This window comes from Eurytemora carolleeae, unplaced genomic scaffold (assembly GCF_000591075.1).
Source record: "Eurytemora carolleeae unplaced genomic scaffold, Eaff_2.0 scaffold1384, whole genome shotgun sequence".
Classification (NCBI taxonomy): Eukaryota; Metazoa; Arthropoda; class Copepoda; order Calanoida; family Temoridae; genus Eurytemora; species Eurytemora carolleeae.
This window is the reverse complement of record NW_019397268.1, coordinates 63,581-83,107: the sequence shown is the minus strand read 5'-3', so window position 1 is coordinate 83,107 and position 19,527 is coordinate 63,581. Positions and strand designations below refer to the sequence as shown.

Genomic DNA, 19,527 nt, shown 5'->3' with positions numbered 1-19,527 from the left:
TGTAATTTCATCCTGGATCTGATTCTGGTTCTTCGACTTCTTCCAATCTAAGGAGTCTAAGGAAGTTAGAGCTGCTTCAATAGAATGCACGTCCAGTTTCTGACTGATCATCTTCTCATTCTTCGAACTATCTGTCCCATCCCAATTTTTCTAGTTCTCTTTGCTCTGTAACTTTATTTTTTCGTCCCTACAATCCATAGCTCCCCATTTCTCCTTTCTTCGTCCCGTCTCTGATTCTAGTTCTCTTTGCTAGATACTAAACGTACACTGACGCATCTACTCTTGTTTACAAATTCCGCCCAGTTTCAACATGTACGCAGAGTATACGCAACTGCAATAAAATTTCCTTGCATTATAACCTTGGATTAGTCTATCTAAAGCTTGCAGTGAATTACATTCTAGTTACCATAATGAAAACTCTAAATTTTATAATTTTTCATAAAAAAATTGAAAATGAAAAAATTGTCCTTTCTTTCCATAATGGCCTTAAGGTTAAAAAATTCAACTATTTTCCTTTCAGGGGGCATAAAATTAATACAATTGTTAGCAAAGCTTTTTGTACATTTGTGCCATCTACTTATACCCATTTGAGTCGCAAATCGCATTAAAATTTTCATTAAAAAAATAGATAATTAAATACTATATTTGTTTGAATTGTATATTTAACTACTTTGTAAACTATAACTGGCGGATTAAACTGAAGTCATAAAATGTAATTAACAAGATTAAAGCAGAAAACTAAATCATGTCAAGTTATCAATTCATTTAACAATCTAACCACTGTTTTAGGCCATAACATAAACATAACATAATAATATAGAGATTTCATGTAGAAACTAAGGAAGAGAATGATGAGGAGAATCTAGGTGTGCCCGTAAAGTAGATTTGGAATAAGTTGACTTATTGTAGTTTAAGGAATACATGATTGTTGTGTTTAGCACCATCTCATCTAGTGTCCAACACCATTAGTCTGACCGATCGGATGTCTAGAGTATTGTCGTCTATGTTTCTCGTCGATTGACTGAAGGAACCATGTCCCAGGAAACATCGTCGCCGTCTCTCCCTCCGGCGTGTAAGATACGGCGTGAACCGCCTTCTCACGTGTGCTCAGGGCGGAGACAAAATTCTCCGGAGACATTTTTTGTCTGGTTTCCAGCCTGGTGTGTAAATCCGAAAGGCACGTCAAGGCTGATGAGAGTAAAGCTAAGTCTGATGTAATCCTGATCGAGTAGAAGGAGCTGGCCAGTCCTGACCCGTAGGAGAAGAGAGCAACGTGCTGACCGGAAAGAACATCTGCTGGGCTTGATGCGAGGTAGCTAACTAATCCACCATACAAGGACGGAGTATACATGTTCCCAACGTTGGTTGCCACCAACAGACTGGGTTTAGTCTTTGTCTCAAAACTTTTCAAAGATTCCTGCATGAAAGCCTTTTCAACATCCCGGTCGAAATAAGACTCGACGAGGGAGACGTCGCTGAACTTCTCCAGCTGAGGGAACTGGGACTTCTTCTGCTCCGGGCTCAGGTTCACGTAGTCGTTCAGGGCCAACCTGGCCAGGGACTTCTGGACCAGCTTGCAGTACGGTGTATGGAACAGCACGGCCTGAAAGCTGTCAAGGCTAATGGGTTCAGCTCCTCTAAGAGCAGCTTTACTCCGGTACTTGGCATAGCAGGCATCCAGGCTAGAGAGGTAGCATCGGATAGATAAAGGAGCATCAACTTGAGGATATTCACTTGACATATCAGGTTTATAGAAATCATAAACATGCTCCATGTGACTGGATCGAACACCTGAAAAAAATTTTCTTCAATCAAATATCATAAAGCAAAATAAGCTTTTATCCTTAATTTTTTTAGCATTTATTGTAAAAAGTTGGAAATATTAATGGCATATTTAAAATTGCTTCTAGTGTTGAAAGTAAACGTGAATAATATTATATTTTGAACAGGAAAAAAATGATTTGAAAAATTAAGAAATTAATTAAAATATAATACCTCTGTCTAGCACCAATGGAGCATTAGGACCGATAAGCATCGCCACTGCCCCGGCACCGCCGCTAGGACGAGCTGCCCCCGCCGCATAAACGGCGATATCTCCACAAACCGCCAGCGCTAATCTGCCGTCCCAGGCGGACGATTCTATCCAGTTGATGGAGTTAAAAAGAGCGGCGGTACCGCCATAGCAAGCATTGGTTGAATCCACGCCTTCAAGATCGGTGTTTCCACAATCAGAAAACAGCTGAAAATAGATAAAAATTATTTTAAATAAAGCTCATTATTTTGTGGACAATAACTTATAATATACATCTGATTAATCAAAAGATGAACAAAACAGTTTATAAACAGTATAAGTAAAAAACTGTTGATCGAGAAGACAAGCAACGATTTAAATATTTCAATGAATATGAAACACGGTAATTGTGCACTGTGCAGTATACACAGACCCATTTCACTTGATCCGTTGATCTTAGAAGGGACCGTTCACTTATTTGGGTAATTTCAGGGTAAACTAAATAGGCCATTAGCTATTCATTGGTATTTGACTTACTTTTCAAAGATAACTGTGGACGGAGAAATGTCCGATTTGTCAATCGGAAATGTATGGTACCTTTGCGTTAAAACTATTTAGTCGTTTTCTCGGTAAAACAGCCCAAGAAAATCGAAAATTATCATATTTCGATGCTCTTATGTGTTAGCCATTATATTCTAAAATATGAAAACTTTTGATATTAAAGTTGGCAAGAAATGTTCGTTTTTCATATTAAAACGTTTAAAATGTACATACAAAGACGACGTTCCCTTTGGCAATCAATTAATCATGTAAGCAATTTCGGTTCGTATAGATTCAACTCCGCGTTCGTAAAAATATACTATCTCACGTGCACCGATGCATTTGTGAAATCCGAAAGAGTTTATTTAATTTATTTAACATTGATATAAAGCGATTAGCTGATTGTCGAGGGAAGCTAAGATCAATACCAATCAAAAGCTAATAAGCTATTTAGTTTACAAAGAAATTACCCCCCCCCCAAAAAGTAAGTGGTCCCCTTAAGTTACGTTAACACTATTTTTATTCTTAACAAAATCTAATAAACATAAAATTTCTTAAATGTCGTATTCCTATTTCACAGTTGTATGGGTCTGATTGTAGATAAAATAATATGTGAGATATAACTTACATATTAATAAACATAAGATGTTATTCAAGTGAACCTGCTTAATTTTCAAATAATATTTAAGATATAACTTACATATTAGTAAACAAAAGATGTTATTCAAGTGTAGCTGCTTAATTTTCAAATAATATTTAAGATACAACTTACATATTAATAAACATAAGATGTTATTCAAGTGAAGCTGCTTAATTTTCAAATAATATTTAAGATATAACTTACATATTAATAAACAAAAGATGTTATTCAAGTGTAGCTGCCTAATTTTCAAATAATATTTAAGATATAACTTACATATTAATAAACAAAAGATGTTATTCAAGTGTAGCTGCTTAATTTTCAAATAAATAAACTAAAGTTAAATCAGTATTGAAGATAAAGTTTATTAATGAGCAGATAAAATAAAGCTCAGTTGAGCAACCAATTGTTATTTTAAGATGTAGCAGATTACTTAACAAATCAGTAAAAAAACTATAATTTAAATAAATTAGTTATTTATGACATGGATATTAACTTAAGCTTGTTAAACTTAATGTCATAATTTTATTTCCGAGATATGAAGGCAATATGAATATAAAGCAAGTGAAAAATAAAAAAATCACCAAAAAAACTTAAAACTTGTAATTCAAATAGAAAAATGCAATATAGTCACGATTACGTAGATAATAAGAATAATAAAAAGAAGATACATGCCATCCATGCCTTTGAAATATAATCCATGAAATTTGAAAATCAGGTTTGAATGATAAACATTTAGTCGGACCTGCATCAAAACTGATTTTACACTTTTGCTCTTGTCAATGATGGTTTCAGTGCCAACTTCAAGTCTTCCGATCTTAGACGGATCTGTTCCAGTCTTCTCTAACAACCTGAATATTAAATGGTCTGTTCACAACCTTGAAAATCAGGATAAAGTAACAAATAAAAATACTTTTTTACCTTTAATGTAATTTTGTTTTATTCCCGTCTGTTTTATGACCCAAAATTTAAATTTTATTTATTTATAAGCATCGTTTTCCAGAATAATTGAAAAAAATATAGAATTAAATGGAAACTGTTTTAAAACGGAAAACATGCCATTATAACAAATAAAAGGAAATCTAAGGTTTAAAAATACATCGCTAGATGGAATGTTCTTGAATTATTAAAAGTGGCCTTCAATAAAGAGGCGCATAACCGATTCACAACGGTAACCTTTAGAACTTTTTCTGATCAATTATAATGAAGATGGAATTGTTTTTCTTGAATAAGAAGTGTTAAATTTTATTGATTTCCTCCCTTTATACTGTAGTAGAAACCCGCAACTCACTATCATAGAGCAGCCACAATTGAAAATTATCAAAATTTCAGAACTAGGTATCTGATTCATTCTAGATTATAAAAAGATGTTAAGTGTACCGTTGTGAGTCTGACACATGCTAATCTTTATACAGAGGGTCAATGGATATTACGTCCACAGTTCCTTTAAGTTTTATATAAAAAAGATACCTAGCGGCAAGTTTTAAAACTAACCTGTTGACCACGGTCAAGCATAGTGAGTTGATATCCTCCCTATCCGTGCAGAACCCCATCCTAGTCTGACCCAGGCCAATTGTATATTTTCCTCCTGATACTCCATCATGAACCTCAAGCTCACTCTGATAAAAACAAATATATATATACCTTTTTATGAAAGCAAAACAGGGGTTTTTATTTTGAAGGATTATCCCCCCTCCCTCCCCCGGGCCTTAGTCGGGGATTTCCAAAGTTGTCAGGCCCAGGGGGAAAAACATCCAATGCACATTTCGTTTACTTTATTTTATACTTTTTATCCAAAAACAAGTATTTTTCCAAATTAAGCAATAAAAAATCAAGTGCATACCTAACATACTGGATTTTTTTTTTTTTTTTAAAGAAAACACTTGTTCAACAAAAAATATAACGCTGACAGTTTGACATGACAATAAGTTAAACTCTCTAGACAAATACATACTACTTACCCAAGTCATAACCCCGCCTCCCCCCTCCCGTTAATCTTTTTTAAGTGTTTCGATTTGTGTTGGTGTGAAGCACAAACCCGTTTTTTGCAATGAAAGCATTTTTGAGGTTCGGTTTTAATAGATGATTTCAACTAATCATGTCTTGGTATTTAAATTCGAGGAATCTGTAATTAAATGACAAGATTTAATCAGTTCAACAATGATATGAATAAATAAATTCACAAAATAAAAAGGTCTCCATGACCTTTGTGTAAATCGGGCGAATACAAAATTGGATCCGTATCCAGCTGATAAAAATTCTATTCTAAGAATTTTCAGAATTTTATTTTTGCAAACTTGATTGGATATTTAGAGCTCTAACCAAATGGGGGATTTACATGTCTCTCTTCTTGAATCCATGCTCGAGATTCGCGTTTTGTGAGCAAATCATTTTTAAAGATATATTCTAGATGATATCTTGCTGCTTGGATCCAGGATCCGAATCTATGGAGCACAAATGTTACATTAATAAAAATTGTACAATGGAAAAGGTTTATATACATGAACAATATTTAAGAAATGAGCTTCATATCAAAATCATGAAGTACATGCTTGTATACTGCAGGGCATAGTTTTAAGGTCCGTTTTTTTACATTTAAATTTTTAAAACTTTTTTAAAGGTTTTTACAAGAATCTGAGATGCAAGTAAATGTGCGCATGTATGTAATCGAAAAGGATTCTTGAAAAGAATCACCAGATCGAATTTCTTTGTACATACTGCAAGATAAGTATTAGATAAGATGAAGATGAATTAGCATAAAAACAGGGATTCCCAGTAGAAAATTTGTTCTATACCGTCTTTAGACTTCAACCATAAAATCTATTATTCAATCATAGTTTCAAATATAAAATTTCGCTCGTCATTAAATTTATAATCTTTTTAAAAATAACAGAAAATCTGTTAAGGATAAATAACAAACAGTGAAAAATATAATTTGGTGGAAGACACTAACACGCAAGGCATTTGTTTATATAATGGGGAGTGTTAAAGGTTTATAGTAAGGTATAGTTTAAAGAGAAATAAGGTTACGTGGAAGAGTACGCAGAGTTAACCTGGCGTATAGGCGTAAACACGCATCTTGAAACCAAAAATTAGGTCAATATTTGACGTTTTTGACAGGCCATGTTTCACCTGTTGCCTTGAAATTTGGATTTATTGTTTACCATTAAAAATTCTAACCTGGTCAACGTACTGAGCGGGGAAGTAAATGTCTACCGCCAGAATACCAACATTCTCGGGCCAGCCCACCGGGGTGGGATGGGAGGTCCCATTGAACAGGCTGTGTGTTGGCATGTTGAGAGCTGAGTGACTACTGATCAATTCTCAGATAACCTGGCTGGTATACTAGGTACACCCAACCAACCTGTAAACAGACAAATAGTATTCGTCTCAATATTAAAACCCAACTGGGATTTTTTAACCCCCCCCCCTCCCTCTCTCTCTTAAGGAAGTTTTTAAAATAATTCTGCTATAGCACAAAATGCAAGAAGGCAAGGATGACACTATAAAAACAAGATGCGCATATGTTACGTGGAGAAATTTCAGAACGAAGGATATCTTTTACAGTTAGCCTACACACACACACACACACACAGACACTATACATATATCTTGACCTAACCCCCCTCCCCCCCCTCTATACACATACACCAAGCCCCTCCCCCTTTACACATAAAACAATAAACATGCTTGGGTCGAAATCATTAGAACTGTACACAAAAAATCTTGAAATATCCTTAAACAATAATTTTTTTTTCATACATAGATTGTTTGAGAAGGATTGCTTTTCATTACAATATCTTGATCTATTCCTGAACCTGAACCCACGCTAATTCTATTCTTAAACCATGTACAGAACTTACAAGCCTTAGTATTCAACTGCTAATTTTAGAAACAAAATTGTAGCGTCTACAAACCTATCTTTATATTTGCAATTTCTCCGTCATTGTAATCCAACTCCCTATTGGCATTCTTACAATTGTTTTAACTTTCGGTTTCATTATATCTTCCACTAAATTCCTGAGCCCATTTTCCTTTATTGACCAATATTCATAGCTTCCGCAATCTTCCAATCTTTTTAACTTTCGGGTTTCATCCGTTCAAATCTTCAAACAGGTATCAATCTTCATCTTCTATCTGTCAATCTACTATCTTTCAATTTTCTTAACTTCAACTATCTCCCAATCTTCCTAACTTCAAACATCTTCTACTGTCTTCCTAACTTCCAGTGTCTTCTACTAGCTTCTAATAACTTCCACTAACTTCCACCAACTTCCACCAACTTCCACCAACTTCCACCAACTTCCACCAACTTCCACCAACTTCCACCAACTTCCACCAACTTCCACCAACTTTCACCAACTTTCACCAACTTTCACCAACTTCCACTAACTTCCACTAACTTCCACTTCCTTCTACTAACTTTCACTATATTTTAAACGGTCTAACTTCTACTGTCTTCCAATCTTCCTAACTTCTACTATCTTCCAGTCTTCCTAACTTCCGATATCTTTCAGTCTTCTTAACTTCCACTATCTTCTACGGTCTTCATAGCTTCTATTATCTCCCAGTCTTTTTAACTTCCAATATCTTTAAGCCTTCCTAATTTCTACTATCTTCTACTGTCTTCCTAGCTTCTACCGTCTTCCTAGCTTCTACTATCTTCCAGTCTTCTAAACTTCCATTTCTTCTACAGTCTTCCTAACTTCTACTATCTTCCAGTCTTCCTAGCTTCCACTTTCTTCTACTGTCTTGCTAGCTTCTACCATCTTCCTAGCTTCTACTATCTTCCAGTTTTCCTAACTTCCATTTCTTCTACAGTCTTCCTAGCTTGTACTATCTTCCAGTCTTCCTAACTTCTACTATCTTCTACTGTCTTCCTAGCTTCTACTATCTTCCAGTCTTCCTAACTTCCACTATCTTCTACTGTCTTCCTAACTTCCAATAACTTCTAGTCTTTCTAACTTCAACTAATCTTAGACACTATCTTTTACTATCTTTCAAAATCATCCAACTAATGAATTCTCCTCCCCTGAAGTAGTTGGATGAAATTGTGAACTAAAACTAATGAATTCTCCTCCCCTGAAGTAGTTAGATGAAATGGTGAATAGTAAAACTAATGAATTCTCCTCCCCTGAAGTAGTTACATGAAATGGTGAACTAAAACTAATGAATTCTCCTCCCCTGAATTAGTTGGATGAAATGGTGAACTAAAACTAATGAATTCTTCTCCCCTGAATTAGTTGGATGAAATGATAAACTAACACTAATGAATTCTCCTCCCCTGAATTAGTTAGATGAAATGGTGAACTAACACTAATGAATTCTCCTCCCCTGAATTAGTTAGATGAAATGGTGAACTAAAACTAACTGCCTGATGTCACGATGTGTAGGAAAGTAAATATTAACATAGATAATAAAGCTAAGCTTAAAATATATGTAACAGATGTTTACTCAATTTCTTGTATCTTTTCAGTAAAAAAAACTATTAGTAAAAAAAATATTAACAATTTCTAAAATTAACATATAACTTTGAATTCTTTGACCAAAAATACTTGAGATATTTAAAAAACTTATTTAAAATTTGATTTTTATATCATTCCAAACATCTGCATAAAATGCAGTCTGTACAAATTGAGAACAGGTGCCACTGTCATTTTTACTTTAAATACTCTGTAAGTAAACTGCTTCCTTTATTCAACAGTAAATAAGTAAGATGGGGATTAAAATATTATCTAGACAAATGTTGAAACAAGCTGATTAAGAAAAAATATTGAACCTAAAAGAACTGTGAGTTTCATTTCAGGTGACCAAACATGTCTTACATGTAAAGATGCCTTTATTTGGTCAGTGGAAGATATTTTCGTTTTTCTAGGTTGAAGAGTGTTAATTTCTGATAATTTATTTATGTATTTCTGCAGAAGAAATGTGCAAGTCCCTTTTGTAGAGAAACCACAAGTAAAGTTATTAAGTTGCCAACGTTTGAAAGCAAGCAGGTTTACTTGAAAATACACTTGCAGTGCCTTAAACAAAAGATTAGATGATAAGGAATTGAATCTTAATAAATGGATAAATTACATAAGAACCCTTGGACCAAAATGCTTACGTTCAGTTTTACGATTAACTTTATATTTTCGATGTTTAAAAATGTGATATTCTTGCGAGTTTTCTTCATTCTACCATTAAAATGCGATAATATTGTGAGTGGAGCCGAGAGGGGGGGGGGGGTTGGTAACACTAGTAATACCAACAATACCTTATCATTATTCATAGGACTTAATCCGTATCAAGTTTCAAGAAAATAAGAACTTTTCAGAGGTTTAAAGATCCCGCTTAATCCTATCACATTCAAGGCTGGAGAGGGGGGAGGTCCATCCAATTGTATTTTTTTTCTAAATAACTTAAGAACGACTCAAATTAGAACGTTTAACCTTCTTCACTTTTCAACATCATAGTTGCATAGTTGCATAGTTGCATACAAATTTAGCTAAATAAAATTTCATGCATAGGGTAGGATGGAGGAATGCGTCTCGTTAATATTTGTCAAAATTCAAAATAATTATTTTTAACATTTTTCCGACATGTATATTGTATCGCACTCCCCTATCTCAACTCTTAAGGCAAAATCATTGGTGGGGGAAACCCCCCTCCCCCGCCTATATTAGGCAATATAGGCTGGGGAGGGGGGCTTCTAATTTTTTTTGATAAAATACCTCAAGGAACTATAAAACTCGACTCAGAGTTCTAATCTCTATTGTTTTGAAATCTGATGGTGTTAACTACTTGATCTGGCATACTTCTTAGCAGGGGTGTATATAATTCCAATCTTTTTATTCTTCACCCCCCCCCCCCCCTCTAAATTTTTCATTTCCTTCCCCAAATTAGATAACTAAAGACATAATATTTTAAGATTTATACTGCAGTGCATAATAAACCCCATAAGGATGATTTTGCAAAGAATCTTTGATTGATTATTTGCCGGTCCAGGAATATTTTTTCTTCTTAGAAATCATTTCCAATCATTTTGGAAATGGAAATGGAAATTTTTTTAATATGTTTGATTATTTGGAAAAATGATTGAGTAAGGGGTATTCTTTTACCATATCTTTTAATGAAACTGTGCGCTGAGCGCGAACATTTTTTAACTTTTTTTTATACTGCATTATAACTATCGGGGAAAATTATTTGTGAAAAACTATCTGGTTTCAGAGAAAGTAAAATATGAAGAGGAGAAGAGCTTCACTTCCCTAACTTCCCATTTCCTTCCTTATCTGCCAACCATCCATCAATTTTCCCCCTTCCCCTTCCATTCCCTACATTCACCTTACATTCTACTTCTTCTTCTCTACCTTCATTTTCCCTTCCCTACCTTCCTTTCCCTTCCCTATCTTCCTTTCCCTTCCCTATCTTCCCAGTCCCTATTGTAGTTCCCTGATACTATTTTTGTCTTTCCCTCCCGGCCTTCCCTTTTCCAACCTTCCCTATCAGAACACTTCCCTCCCTACCTATCCACTTCCCTCCTAACATTTCCCCCTTTCCCATCCCTTCCTTTTGTCGTTACCCTTCCCCTTTTATACTTTTTTTTTCCTTTCCCCTTTTCCGTTTCCTTCCCTTTTTTCTTCCTCACCTCTTAAATCAAATCAAATCAAATCAAATCAAATCAAATCAAATCAAATCAAATCAAATCAAATCAAATCAAAATCAAAATCAAAATCAAAATCAAAATCAAAATCAAATCATTAGTTTAAGGTATTGCTTTAAAACAATCAATATTGTGAGAAAAATCAACATTTTAAAACAATCACATTATAATAATGTAAAAAACAGCGTTCTTGTTTCAAGCGACAGTTTTATCATTATATTAAAAAAAAGAATAAAGTTGATTTTAAGTTTCTTGCATTTAAATAAATAATTCCCCGTTTCCAATGTAATATAAATTTAATACCAGCATAAGAATTAAAAATCAATGCTTATAGAATTGTAGGTTATATAGTATTTTTTTTAATAACAGAATAATATATCAAAATCACTGCATGTTCTAAAATGTAACAATTTCGTATCAAAAGAAGAAATATATACATTTCTAATGTAGTAATGTTTAATTTTGGTCTTAAAAGTGTAACCTGGACTACTTATTAATTTATTTTTTATTTATTCTATAGACTCAAATTAAAAAAATGTTCATTCAAAAAACATAACTTTGTTGCTTTGGCTCTAAGTCATGTGTTGGAACAATCTTTCAATGTAATTTAAATGAGAAGTGAAACTATTAAAAAAGTGAACATCTACAAGAAATCCGCTTTTATCTAAGAATATAACGATATTAATTTCAAATAACCCTGTAACCAAAGAGGGCAATGCCCTTTCACAACGGAACCCTTGACATCTTTACCTGATTTCTAGGTTTATAAATGTTATGTACTGATACTCCCTGTATAATTTCCTGTAGTAGAAAAATTACTTATGTAGAGAACCCACAGTTGAAAATGAACAGTCCTAATCATTGATAACTACTTTATTCATGATCAGACAATACTTGTGAGGGTATGGTTGTGAATCTGGTGTATTGCCATCTTTACATGGAGGGTCACAAGAAAACACACGTACAGTCCCTTTAATTGTTAAAAGTTATAAGAACCAATGCACACTAAACTTTCCATGTACCAAGTACAGATTGGAATCTTTTAAAAGGGCCGATATTAAATCATTGAAAGCTTGTTTCTTCACAGGTGTTCTAAAATAGTCCTAGATAAAAAATCAGATTTTCTTTAAGTTTACTTCATTATACATTATTCACTTTGGCCAAAAATATCGACCAAAATTTTTTTTCAAAACGATGTTACCAATCATTTCGATTAACAGCAAAGATTGCGCAATAATATAAAGAAAAGTTAGTCAAAAAAAATTAAAACGTTTAGTGAAAAACTCAACTACATGAAAACAAAAACACATCATCTTACCTCATAGTTAGGTTTCACATTAGCATGGTAAACATTTTTTTTCTAAAAAATGAATATAACAGATTGCTTAGTGGACACATAATTTATTTCACGAGAAAGCTGATGTTGAACAATGAAAAGTAGCAAAATTATAACTTATGAATGAGTTAGATTCAGCAGTTTTCATGCGTAATTACCAATTACTTTTATAATTTCATTTGTGTGTAAAAGAACTCTCCGAGGTTAAAAACAAATCTGTTGTAATATTATTTAACACGTTAAAAACACCTTCTGTGCAGAGTTTATTTATCCCGAAATATTACAAAAATGCGATATTGGCCAGATTTATGGCATTCGGCCAAACTCAGGCAGTAACTTCTTCGGCGGTGTCGACGGCCGTTTCTTTTTCATCCATCTTCTCTCCTTCTTTATCTTCTTCTTTATCTTCTTCTTTCTTTTTCTCACTTTTATTCTTTTCTATTTCAGATTTCTTTACATCCACACCGTTTGCCTGAAAAGAGAATTAAAAATGTTGTTTTCTCATTTAACAAAATATGAGTCTAGGTAGATCAATTCAATTCTCAAGTCAATCCTGAAAACTTAAAGAAAAAAAATAATAATCGGTAAAATAGAAAATATTTTACTAGGAAGAAACCAAATATTAATTAAGACAAATAAATGAGATTAAACGAAGGAGAGAGGAATGGGGTTAATTTAAGAAGTAAAAGTAAAACAAAACTACTTTCAAGTCTTGTCAGTGATTCCCCCCCCCCCCCCCATAATAAAACTAAAATAATATCCGGGGATCTCCCCCCCCCCCCTCTATCTAATAAAAATAAAGTGATATCCATGACTAATCTGAAATTCGCTAATTTGCTGACCAATAAGATTAGGTGTTGAATAACCCCGGTCTTTTGTGACTTACAGGGAGAGAGGGAGAATGACACGTTTGATTCATGCATTCTTTACATTTAAAAGCACTTTTTAACATTTTGTTAGGAAACGGCTTAGTTTAAAATTTATTGCATTGAGAGAAAAACTCTAAAAAATGGAATTTAATTTTCTTAGAAAATTACCTTGACCTCCTCCTTTGGTTCTTCTTTCTTAGGAGGCTGGGGAGGACTAGCTAGAGGCTGAACTCTGTACATAACATCCTTGAGAGCAGCCAGATACTTGGCAGCCTCCCCTCGGCTACCCAACAGCTCGACCTCGGTGCTCTTCATTTTCTCTCTCGCCAACTTCAGCTCATTAACCAGCTTGTCGCGCTGCGCCAGATATTTGTCACTCTGGTCCTTGCAGGTCGACAATTCCTTCTGAATTGTCACGAGTCGAGAATCTGTCACCGAACGCACTTTTTCTGCCCTAAAATTAAAGATAAATCAGTAATAATTTAAGAATGGTTTTTAGGGAAGTTTTAAAAAGTTTCAAGTTAAAAGTAGGAAAGGTTACGACTAGGAATGGGGGGGAGGGGGGCCTGAAACCGGGGATTTTCCACAGAAAGTTTCCTCAGATTCACAGAATGCTCAGCAGACTCTACCACTACCCTACACAGACACTACACTAACCCCTAAACTTCTCTCCCTCTACATGATTAAGGATAAAAGAGACACAACGGATTTACTTGTCCATTTTCTCCATGAGTTTCTCTATATCCAGGACAGTTCCTCTGAATTTGACCAGTTTATTAGTTTCCCCAGTGGATGCAGCTGACTCCATCTCAGTGCCTGGAACGTACTGTTTGAACCCTGATGCAAGCTCCTTGTCGGATTTAGCACCAGCAACCTCTTCCTGCATAATCATCAAGATGTGAGAAAAATGTTAATTTTACCTGGTGCCGCTAAATCTGTTAGGTGGTACCACGCTCAATCATTTTTTATTTTAAAACCCAAATATCACCCCCCCCCCCCCAACAAAAATACGAGTAGGACTAATGAAATGAAGAAAGGGTGTGGTTCAGATTTGAAAGTGAAATATCAGGACAACTTAGGGGCTAGCTTTATTGTAAACAACCCGATATTTTAAACAAACATCTGATATTGTAAAAACAAACGAGTCTCATAGATTGCAAACACAAAATAAGATTGTAGACAAACATATTATATTGTAAACAAACGTCAGATATTTTTAACACAACATCTTAGATTGCAAACAAAAACTAAGATTGTAAACAAACTTTGAGATTATAAGAAGACAATGAGCAGTGAAAGAAGAATTATCCATTAAGTTAGTTAAAATAAAACTAGTTCTTAAGCCGTCCTAATACGTAACTACAAAATAAAAACCCATCCCCCTTAAGCCCCCTTGATTTAAATCTTAGAATTATGTTGACATATTTAGTAATTACCAACCCCAAAAGCAACTAAATAAAACTCGAAATATTAAAATAAATATTGTTTTCCGGGGAAAGAAAAGTATAATATACCTGTTCTGGTGATCCAACCTCTACATCTGTGAGAACCCTGTAGTTAACATGATCCTTGGCCCCAGCCAGCTTAGAGGCCAACTTCTTAACCTCGGCCCTCGACAATTCGAGGTCAAGGGTTAAAAAGATATCCTCGAGGTCCTGAACATTAGAAAATAACACAAAAACAATAATTTTTAGAACAATTTTTTTAAAGCCCCCCCCCCCCAAAAAAAAAAAATATAAAGAAACCAATAACCCTTTTAACGTCAATAGATGTAAAAGCTTCTTGCCTTAGCCTCAAAGTATCCGATGTGACTTAGATCAAAGTATGAACATCCAAGCAGGAGATCCCTGTTCCTCGTGAACATCTTCTTCTCGGTTTCCACCTTATTCTCCTCCTCCTCATCCTTCTCATCCTTTTTCTCGTCGTCCTTTTTCTCCTTCTTGTCATCCTTGACCGGCTCCGGAGCGTTAACGATGGCTCTGTAGATCTTGAACGCGTTGTCCCTCATCAACATCTCGTTGAAGAGCTCCGCGAAGAGAGAGATCTCGAAGGTTCCCTCCTTGTTATCATCTGACCTGAGAATTCAAGGGTGTATATTTTTAAGAAATGATTTTTGACAATCTGGGGAAAAAATTAAAATTGGACATCAAAAGGCAAGTTTTTATCCCTTTTTCAAACATTTAACTCAAAAATTTATATGTTTCCCCATTTCAGTGAATAAAACCCTAAAAAAAATTTGCCGCTCCGCAGTTATTCCCAAAACAAAAAATGCAGTGGGGACCAATGAACTAATGATAAGTAATGCCTGATCTACTGTTGTTAAGTCGAGTTTCAGAAAAAAATTGGAAATGGAAGAAAAAGATTTTAACAAAAAAAAGAAAATTAGCCTGTGATTTCTGAGCTGGATTAGGATTTATTAATCATTGGACGGATTGGACTCCTACTGGTTTTGTCTCTTGATACAGGGAAACCCAAAAAACTGCAAGACTCTATGCATGAATTAAATGCTTACCTGTAGTCTAGGAGAACAGAGAGTGTTTCAACCCTGCAATCAAACTTTCCAGACTTAACCTTGATAAAACAATATTAAATCGAAAAATTTGTATTTATAATATAAATATATTTGAGGCATAAAATACTATGTTTTATACAAATATTTTTGGACGAGTAAGGCTTCAAAATTTCATAATCTTAAGAAAATCCACCAAATAAATGAACACGTCAACATCTTCCATAACTATATTCGATTTTATTTACAGAAAAATGCTTGCTGAGTGAAGCAGAAATGAAGTTATAATCGTTACTAGAAGAAGATTTTACAAACGAATAGTAAAAATGTATTTTCACCTTTGTATTAGGGTGAACAAAGAAGCAAGGAGATGACGGAGTTTTGTAATAATTCTTTATTTTCTCCTTCGTCTTCTCATCCAGCTCCTTCTCCTTCTCATCCTCAACCTTAGAGAAACAAATAGCTATCTGTATAATAAAGCTCTTCGCTCGTATGCATTTGTATGTATATATGTTAGCTATAGCTGGCCAAACGGCTAGACTGGATGAACTGAATTTTTTCCTAATTTTTTTCTCTAAAATTCGATTAATCGTCAAAACGGCAGAACCGAACTGGTCCAACTTTCAATTAACACCGTAAAAATGGTAAATATATTACGCTTTGAGCTTGAAACTTTATATTAAATGGAATGAGTTAACTTTAAACTTATTCGTAACCAAAACCATGATCAAAAACTTTAAAACACGATTTAAGAAAGTTCCAGTTTCGATTCTGAAATTGAGCTCTGCAACCTAACTTCACGTATATACCTTAAGTGTAACTCTATTTGTTTGTATTCAATGAACGTAAAAACGGCTGAACCGATTAAGCTTTTAAAATTTTTGAGGCAACTCACCCAAGGAAGGTTAATATATGATCAGAATTACAAAAAAAAAATCTTGATTTTTGTAAAAATTATAAAATCCACGAAAAAATATTTTTAAATCCCCTAATTTTTTTTGTTATTGATTAATTTTGTACGAGAAGATGTTTACAGATAGATTCACAATTAGAAGTTGAATAGCAAATAGAAGTGCCCTAACAGCCTAATATTAAAATTATAGAAGGTTTTGATCTGTTTACAATTGTTTTACCTCTTCATCCTTCTTCTCCTCCTTGTCCTCCTCCATGGGTTCTCCGTCAACGTTCTTCCTCTCCTCTGCCTCTTCCTCAGACTTAATATAATAAACATGATGCCAGGGGTGTATATTAGTTCAGAGATTCATATTTAACCCCCTTCTTAATTTTGGTTTTGGTTCTACTATGGGGTGTTTTGGTGCCCTGAAAGGGTCAATAACAAGGTGCCCCCCCCCCCCAATTTTTTAAAATAATTTTTAAAGCACTTTTTCAACAATTTCTGTCCCTGTTTTCATGAGATTTGATTTTTTATGAAAAGGGATATGAGCTTAAGCTAGCAGATAAAAACAAAATCCCTCTTTATATTCTATATTCTTTACCTTTACAAGCTTCTGAAGCCTGGCTTGTAGTTGGGACTTGAGACCCTTACTGCTCTGCCCCCTAGCCTCCAATTCACTCTTCAGCTCGTTAACCTGAACAAAATAATCGTTAAACTGAACATAATAATCGTTGACCTAGACAAAATATTCGTTATCCTGGACAAAATAATCGTGAACATGAACAAACTATTCGTTAACATGAACCAAATATCCGTTATCCTGAACCAAATATTAGTTAACGAGAATAAAATATTCGTTAACCTGAACAATTTAATCGTCTACCTTCAGACTATGTTCATATATTATAAAACAGCCAAGTAATTATAAGATAATAAATAGTTTTATTAAATAAGGATTTATTAATAATTTAGATGATAATTAAATGGTCTGATTTTTTTACTCATAAACAAAACTAAAATATTTATCAAGCGTACTTTTCATTCTTTTTCAAATCTTTTTAGGACCTTACCTTCATATTTTTCAAATCTAGTTCCTTCCAATGTGTTGGATCTCCTCTCTTAACTGTCTCTTCCCCGTCATCTCCCTCTTCTTCATTCACTGACGCATCCATATCAGTAATATCCATCTCGGGCAGCTTGACGCACTTTCCCTCCATCTTCAGTTGACAATTCTTTGCGTACAGCTCGCAGGTTGCGTCATAATCAATTTTGTTAGGCATTGCGTTCCAGATATCCGGGAAGAAAAGAACCACGGTTTCCGTCCTGGCAGGTTTGGTCGAGGAGGCTTGTCTCCGGTAATGAATCTCGATAAACTTGGTCCACTTAGTGCAGTTGGATAGATCAATGCCAGTCATAGCTCCGCAGGTTCGGATTGCAGTCTTGATTAGAACGGAGGGATCGTTCTTAGGATCGGCTCCATCTAGACTAGGAGACCAAGGGCCTCCGATAGCCATAGTTTCACTCTTTCCCTTTAAACCAACCAGGAACTTCAGAGCTCTTGAGGGATGAACCAAACCTTCCCTAGAATCCTTCTCCTCAGAATCCTTCTCAATGAGATGACATGTCTTCTCATACAAATCTTCCTCGCTAGGGGAGGCGAGAAGCATCACTTTTGCTACATAGGAATAATCGGCATCCTCTGGGTCGTATTGAAACTTGTTGTGGTAAACAGGATCCACATGTTCCTTGTTAAATATGGTAAAGGAGGATGGAGCAGAGACACGGAACGGGGAGTCCACGGGGAATGCCTCGTTCCATGAGTGGTTTGCTGTAAAGAAGTCGGAGGGGATGTACAGACTGTTGTACCTCTTCTTCAGTTCAATAACGTTGCTCTTTGGAAAGTTGAGAACAACCTTAGGAACAGATACACTGTACCGGGGAAGGTTGCGAGCTCTCCTTCTTGGCGGGGACCTGCTCTTCGTCTTGGTTCGAGATCTTTTCCTGGAGCTACGTTCCCTCTCTCCACGTTTTTGATCCCGATTCCACTTATCATCCCTTCGCCGGGGTGGCCTATCCCTTCCTCTATCTCTTCCCCCTCCCATACCTCCTCCCATATCACCTCCCATATCACCAAACCCTCTGGTAGGGTTAGGTTGAGTCCCTAGGAGACTTGAACCAGAACCTTGAGATCCAGGCAACGGTGTAACTCTTGTCGCGTTCCACTTAAAGGGCATATTAGCGTTGTAGGTAGCTTCGACTAGAACCCTGTCTCCTACAAGAGGAACCGGTCCCTTGCATATATTCGTCTGGAAAAATACGTCTTCGTCGACGAATCCAAAGTTATCATGAAGCTTGGTAACAGTACCCGTGAATACCCTGTTACTAGGAGTGCCGGATCCCATCAATGGTTGGACGGGCATCTGGTTCTGCATCTGTCCATACCCAGAGTTCTGATTAGATCTAGGTGCAGGGTAAGATATCCCTACGGGGGCCATTCCTTGTCCCATCCCTCCTTGTTGCATACCCATTCCAGATTGCATCATCCCTTGTTGTTGATAATTGTTCATCCCTCCCATCCCCTGGTTTCTGTTGTCCCAGGGACTTTTATGATTCCCGTAACCGGACATTATCCTCAGATTTCAGGCAACTACAGAGATTTCTGAAATAAAACGTTTTGATAACACAATAATTTTAATTACTTCTTCAGTATGAGTAAACACATTAAAAAATTGTTCAGTTACTTAACTATTCACGAATTAAACATTAGAATACTGTTTTTAGAATTCATCTAATATGTAAGGAGAGCCCGGTTTGCGTTAGCGTTAGAACGGCCATGTTGGATTCGGCATTAAATATTTACAATTTTATGTCGTCTTAAATCTAAGAAAGGTCTTTAACAACCGACCGACCGATTAAAAAACGATCTATTTATCTAGCGAAAACTTTGGTCAACTATTCTTAAGGTTCATACGTACATTTTTTACTCTATTAATATTAGATACATTTCAATTTGTTTTAAAAAAATGTTTGCCTGAGCTACGTAGGTTCGTTGATAAACTAGCAAATTCTTGAATATTGGGAAGAT

General features: G+C 35.2%; 2 protein-coding genes across 3 annotated transcripts; both read right to left on the bottom strand.

Annotated features, from left to right (window-relative positions):
* Positions 1 to 644: 644 nt before the first annotated feature.
* Positions 645 to 12,207, bottom strand: LOC111713153 (hydroxymethylglutaryl-CoA synthase 1). Its single transcript, XM_023487961.1, has 6 exons — positions 12,152 to 12,207; positions 6,372 to 6,555; positions 4,686 to 4,810; positions 3,937 to 4,042; positions 1,996 to 2,239; positions 645 to 1,791 (listed from the first exon to the last, which is right to left on the bottom strand). The coding sequence occupies exons 2-6, from the start codon at positions 6,483 to 6,485 to the stop codon at positions 950 to 952; spliced, it is 1,431 nt and encodes a 476-aa protein (XP_023343729.1). The 5' UTR covers positions 6,486 to 6,555; positions 12,152 to 12,207; the 3' UTR covers positions 645 to 949.
* Positions 12,208 to 12,413: 206 nt separating this feature from the next.
* Positions 12,414 to 19,125, bottom strand: LOC111713152 (cell division cycle and apoptosis regulator protein 1). Of its 2 annotated transcripts, XM_023487958.1 has the most exons (10): positions 17,513 to 19,125; positions 17,044 to 17,136; positions 16,681 to 16,761; positions 15,886 to 15,993; positions 15,551 to 15,609; positions 14,825 to 15,113; positions 14,553 to 14,693; positions 13,752 to 13,918; positions 13,207 to 13,492; positions 12,414 to 12,641 (listed from the first exon to the last, which is right to left on the bottom strand). In XM_023487958.1, the coding sequence occupies exons 1-10, from the start codon at positions 19,067 to 19,069 to the stop codon at positions 12,495 to 12,497; spliced, it is 2,928 nt and encodes a 975-aa protein (XP_023343726.1). In that variant the 5' UTR covers positions 19,070 to 19,125; the 3' UTR covers positions 12,414 to 12,494. The 2 variants fall into 2 exon arrangements, with proteins under 2 accessions (XP_023343726.1, XP_023343728.1); XM_023487960.1 differs by lacking the exons at positions 12,414 to 12,641; positions 13,752 to 13,918 and having other exon boundaries at positions 13,312 to 13,492.
* Positions 19,126 to 19,527: the final 402 nt, after the last annotated feature.

What these genes read in the sequence shown, in the direction of transcription:
- LOC111713152 (XM_023487958.1), bottom strand. Translation starts at nt 19,069, where the DNA reads ATGTCCGGTTACGGGAATCATAAAAGTCCCTGGGACAACAGAAACCAG. An exon ending in TTGTTCACCCTAATACAAAG is followed by an intron (nt 15,610 to 15,885) that starts GTGAAAATACAT and finishes TGTTTTATCAAG; the next exon opens with GTTAAGTCTGGAAAGTTTGA. An exon ending in CTCATGGAGAAAATGGACAA is followed by an intron (nt 13,493 to 13,751) that starts GTAAATCCGTTG and finishes CTTTAATTTTAG; the next exon opens with GGCAGAAAAAGTGCGTTCGG.
- LOC111713153 (XM_023487961.1), bottom strand. Translation starts at nt 6,485, where the DNA reads ATGCCAACACACAGCCTGTTCAATGGGACCTCCCATCCCACCCCGGTG. An exon ending in TGCTTGACCGTGGTCAACAG is followed by an intron (nt 4,043 to 4,685) that starts GTTAGTTTTAAA and finishes TTTAATATTCAG; the next exon opens with GTTGTTAGAGAAGACTGGAA. An exon ending in TCCATTGGTGCTAGACAGAG is followed by an intron (nt 1,792 to 1,995) that starts GTATTATATTTT and finishes AATTTTTTTCAG; the next exon opens with GTGTTCGATCCAGTCACATG.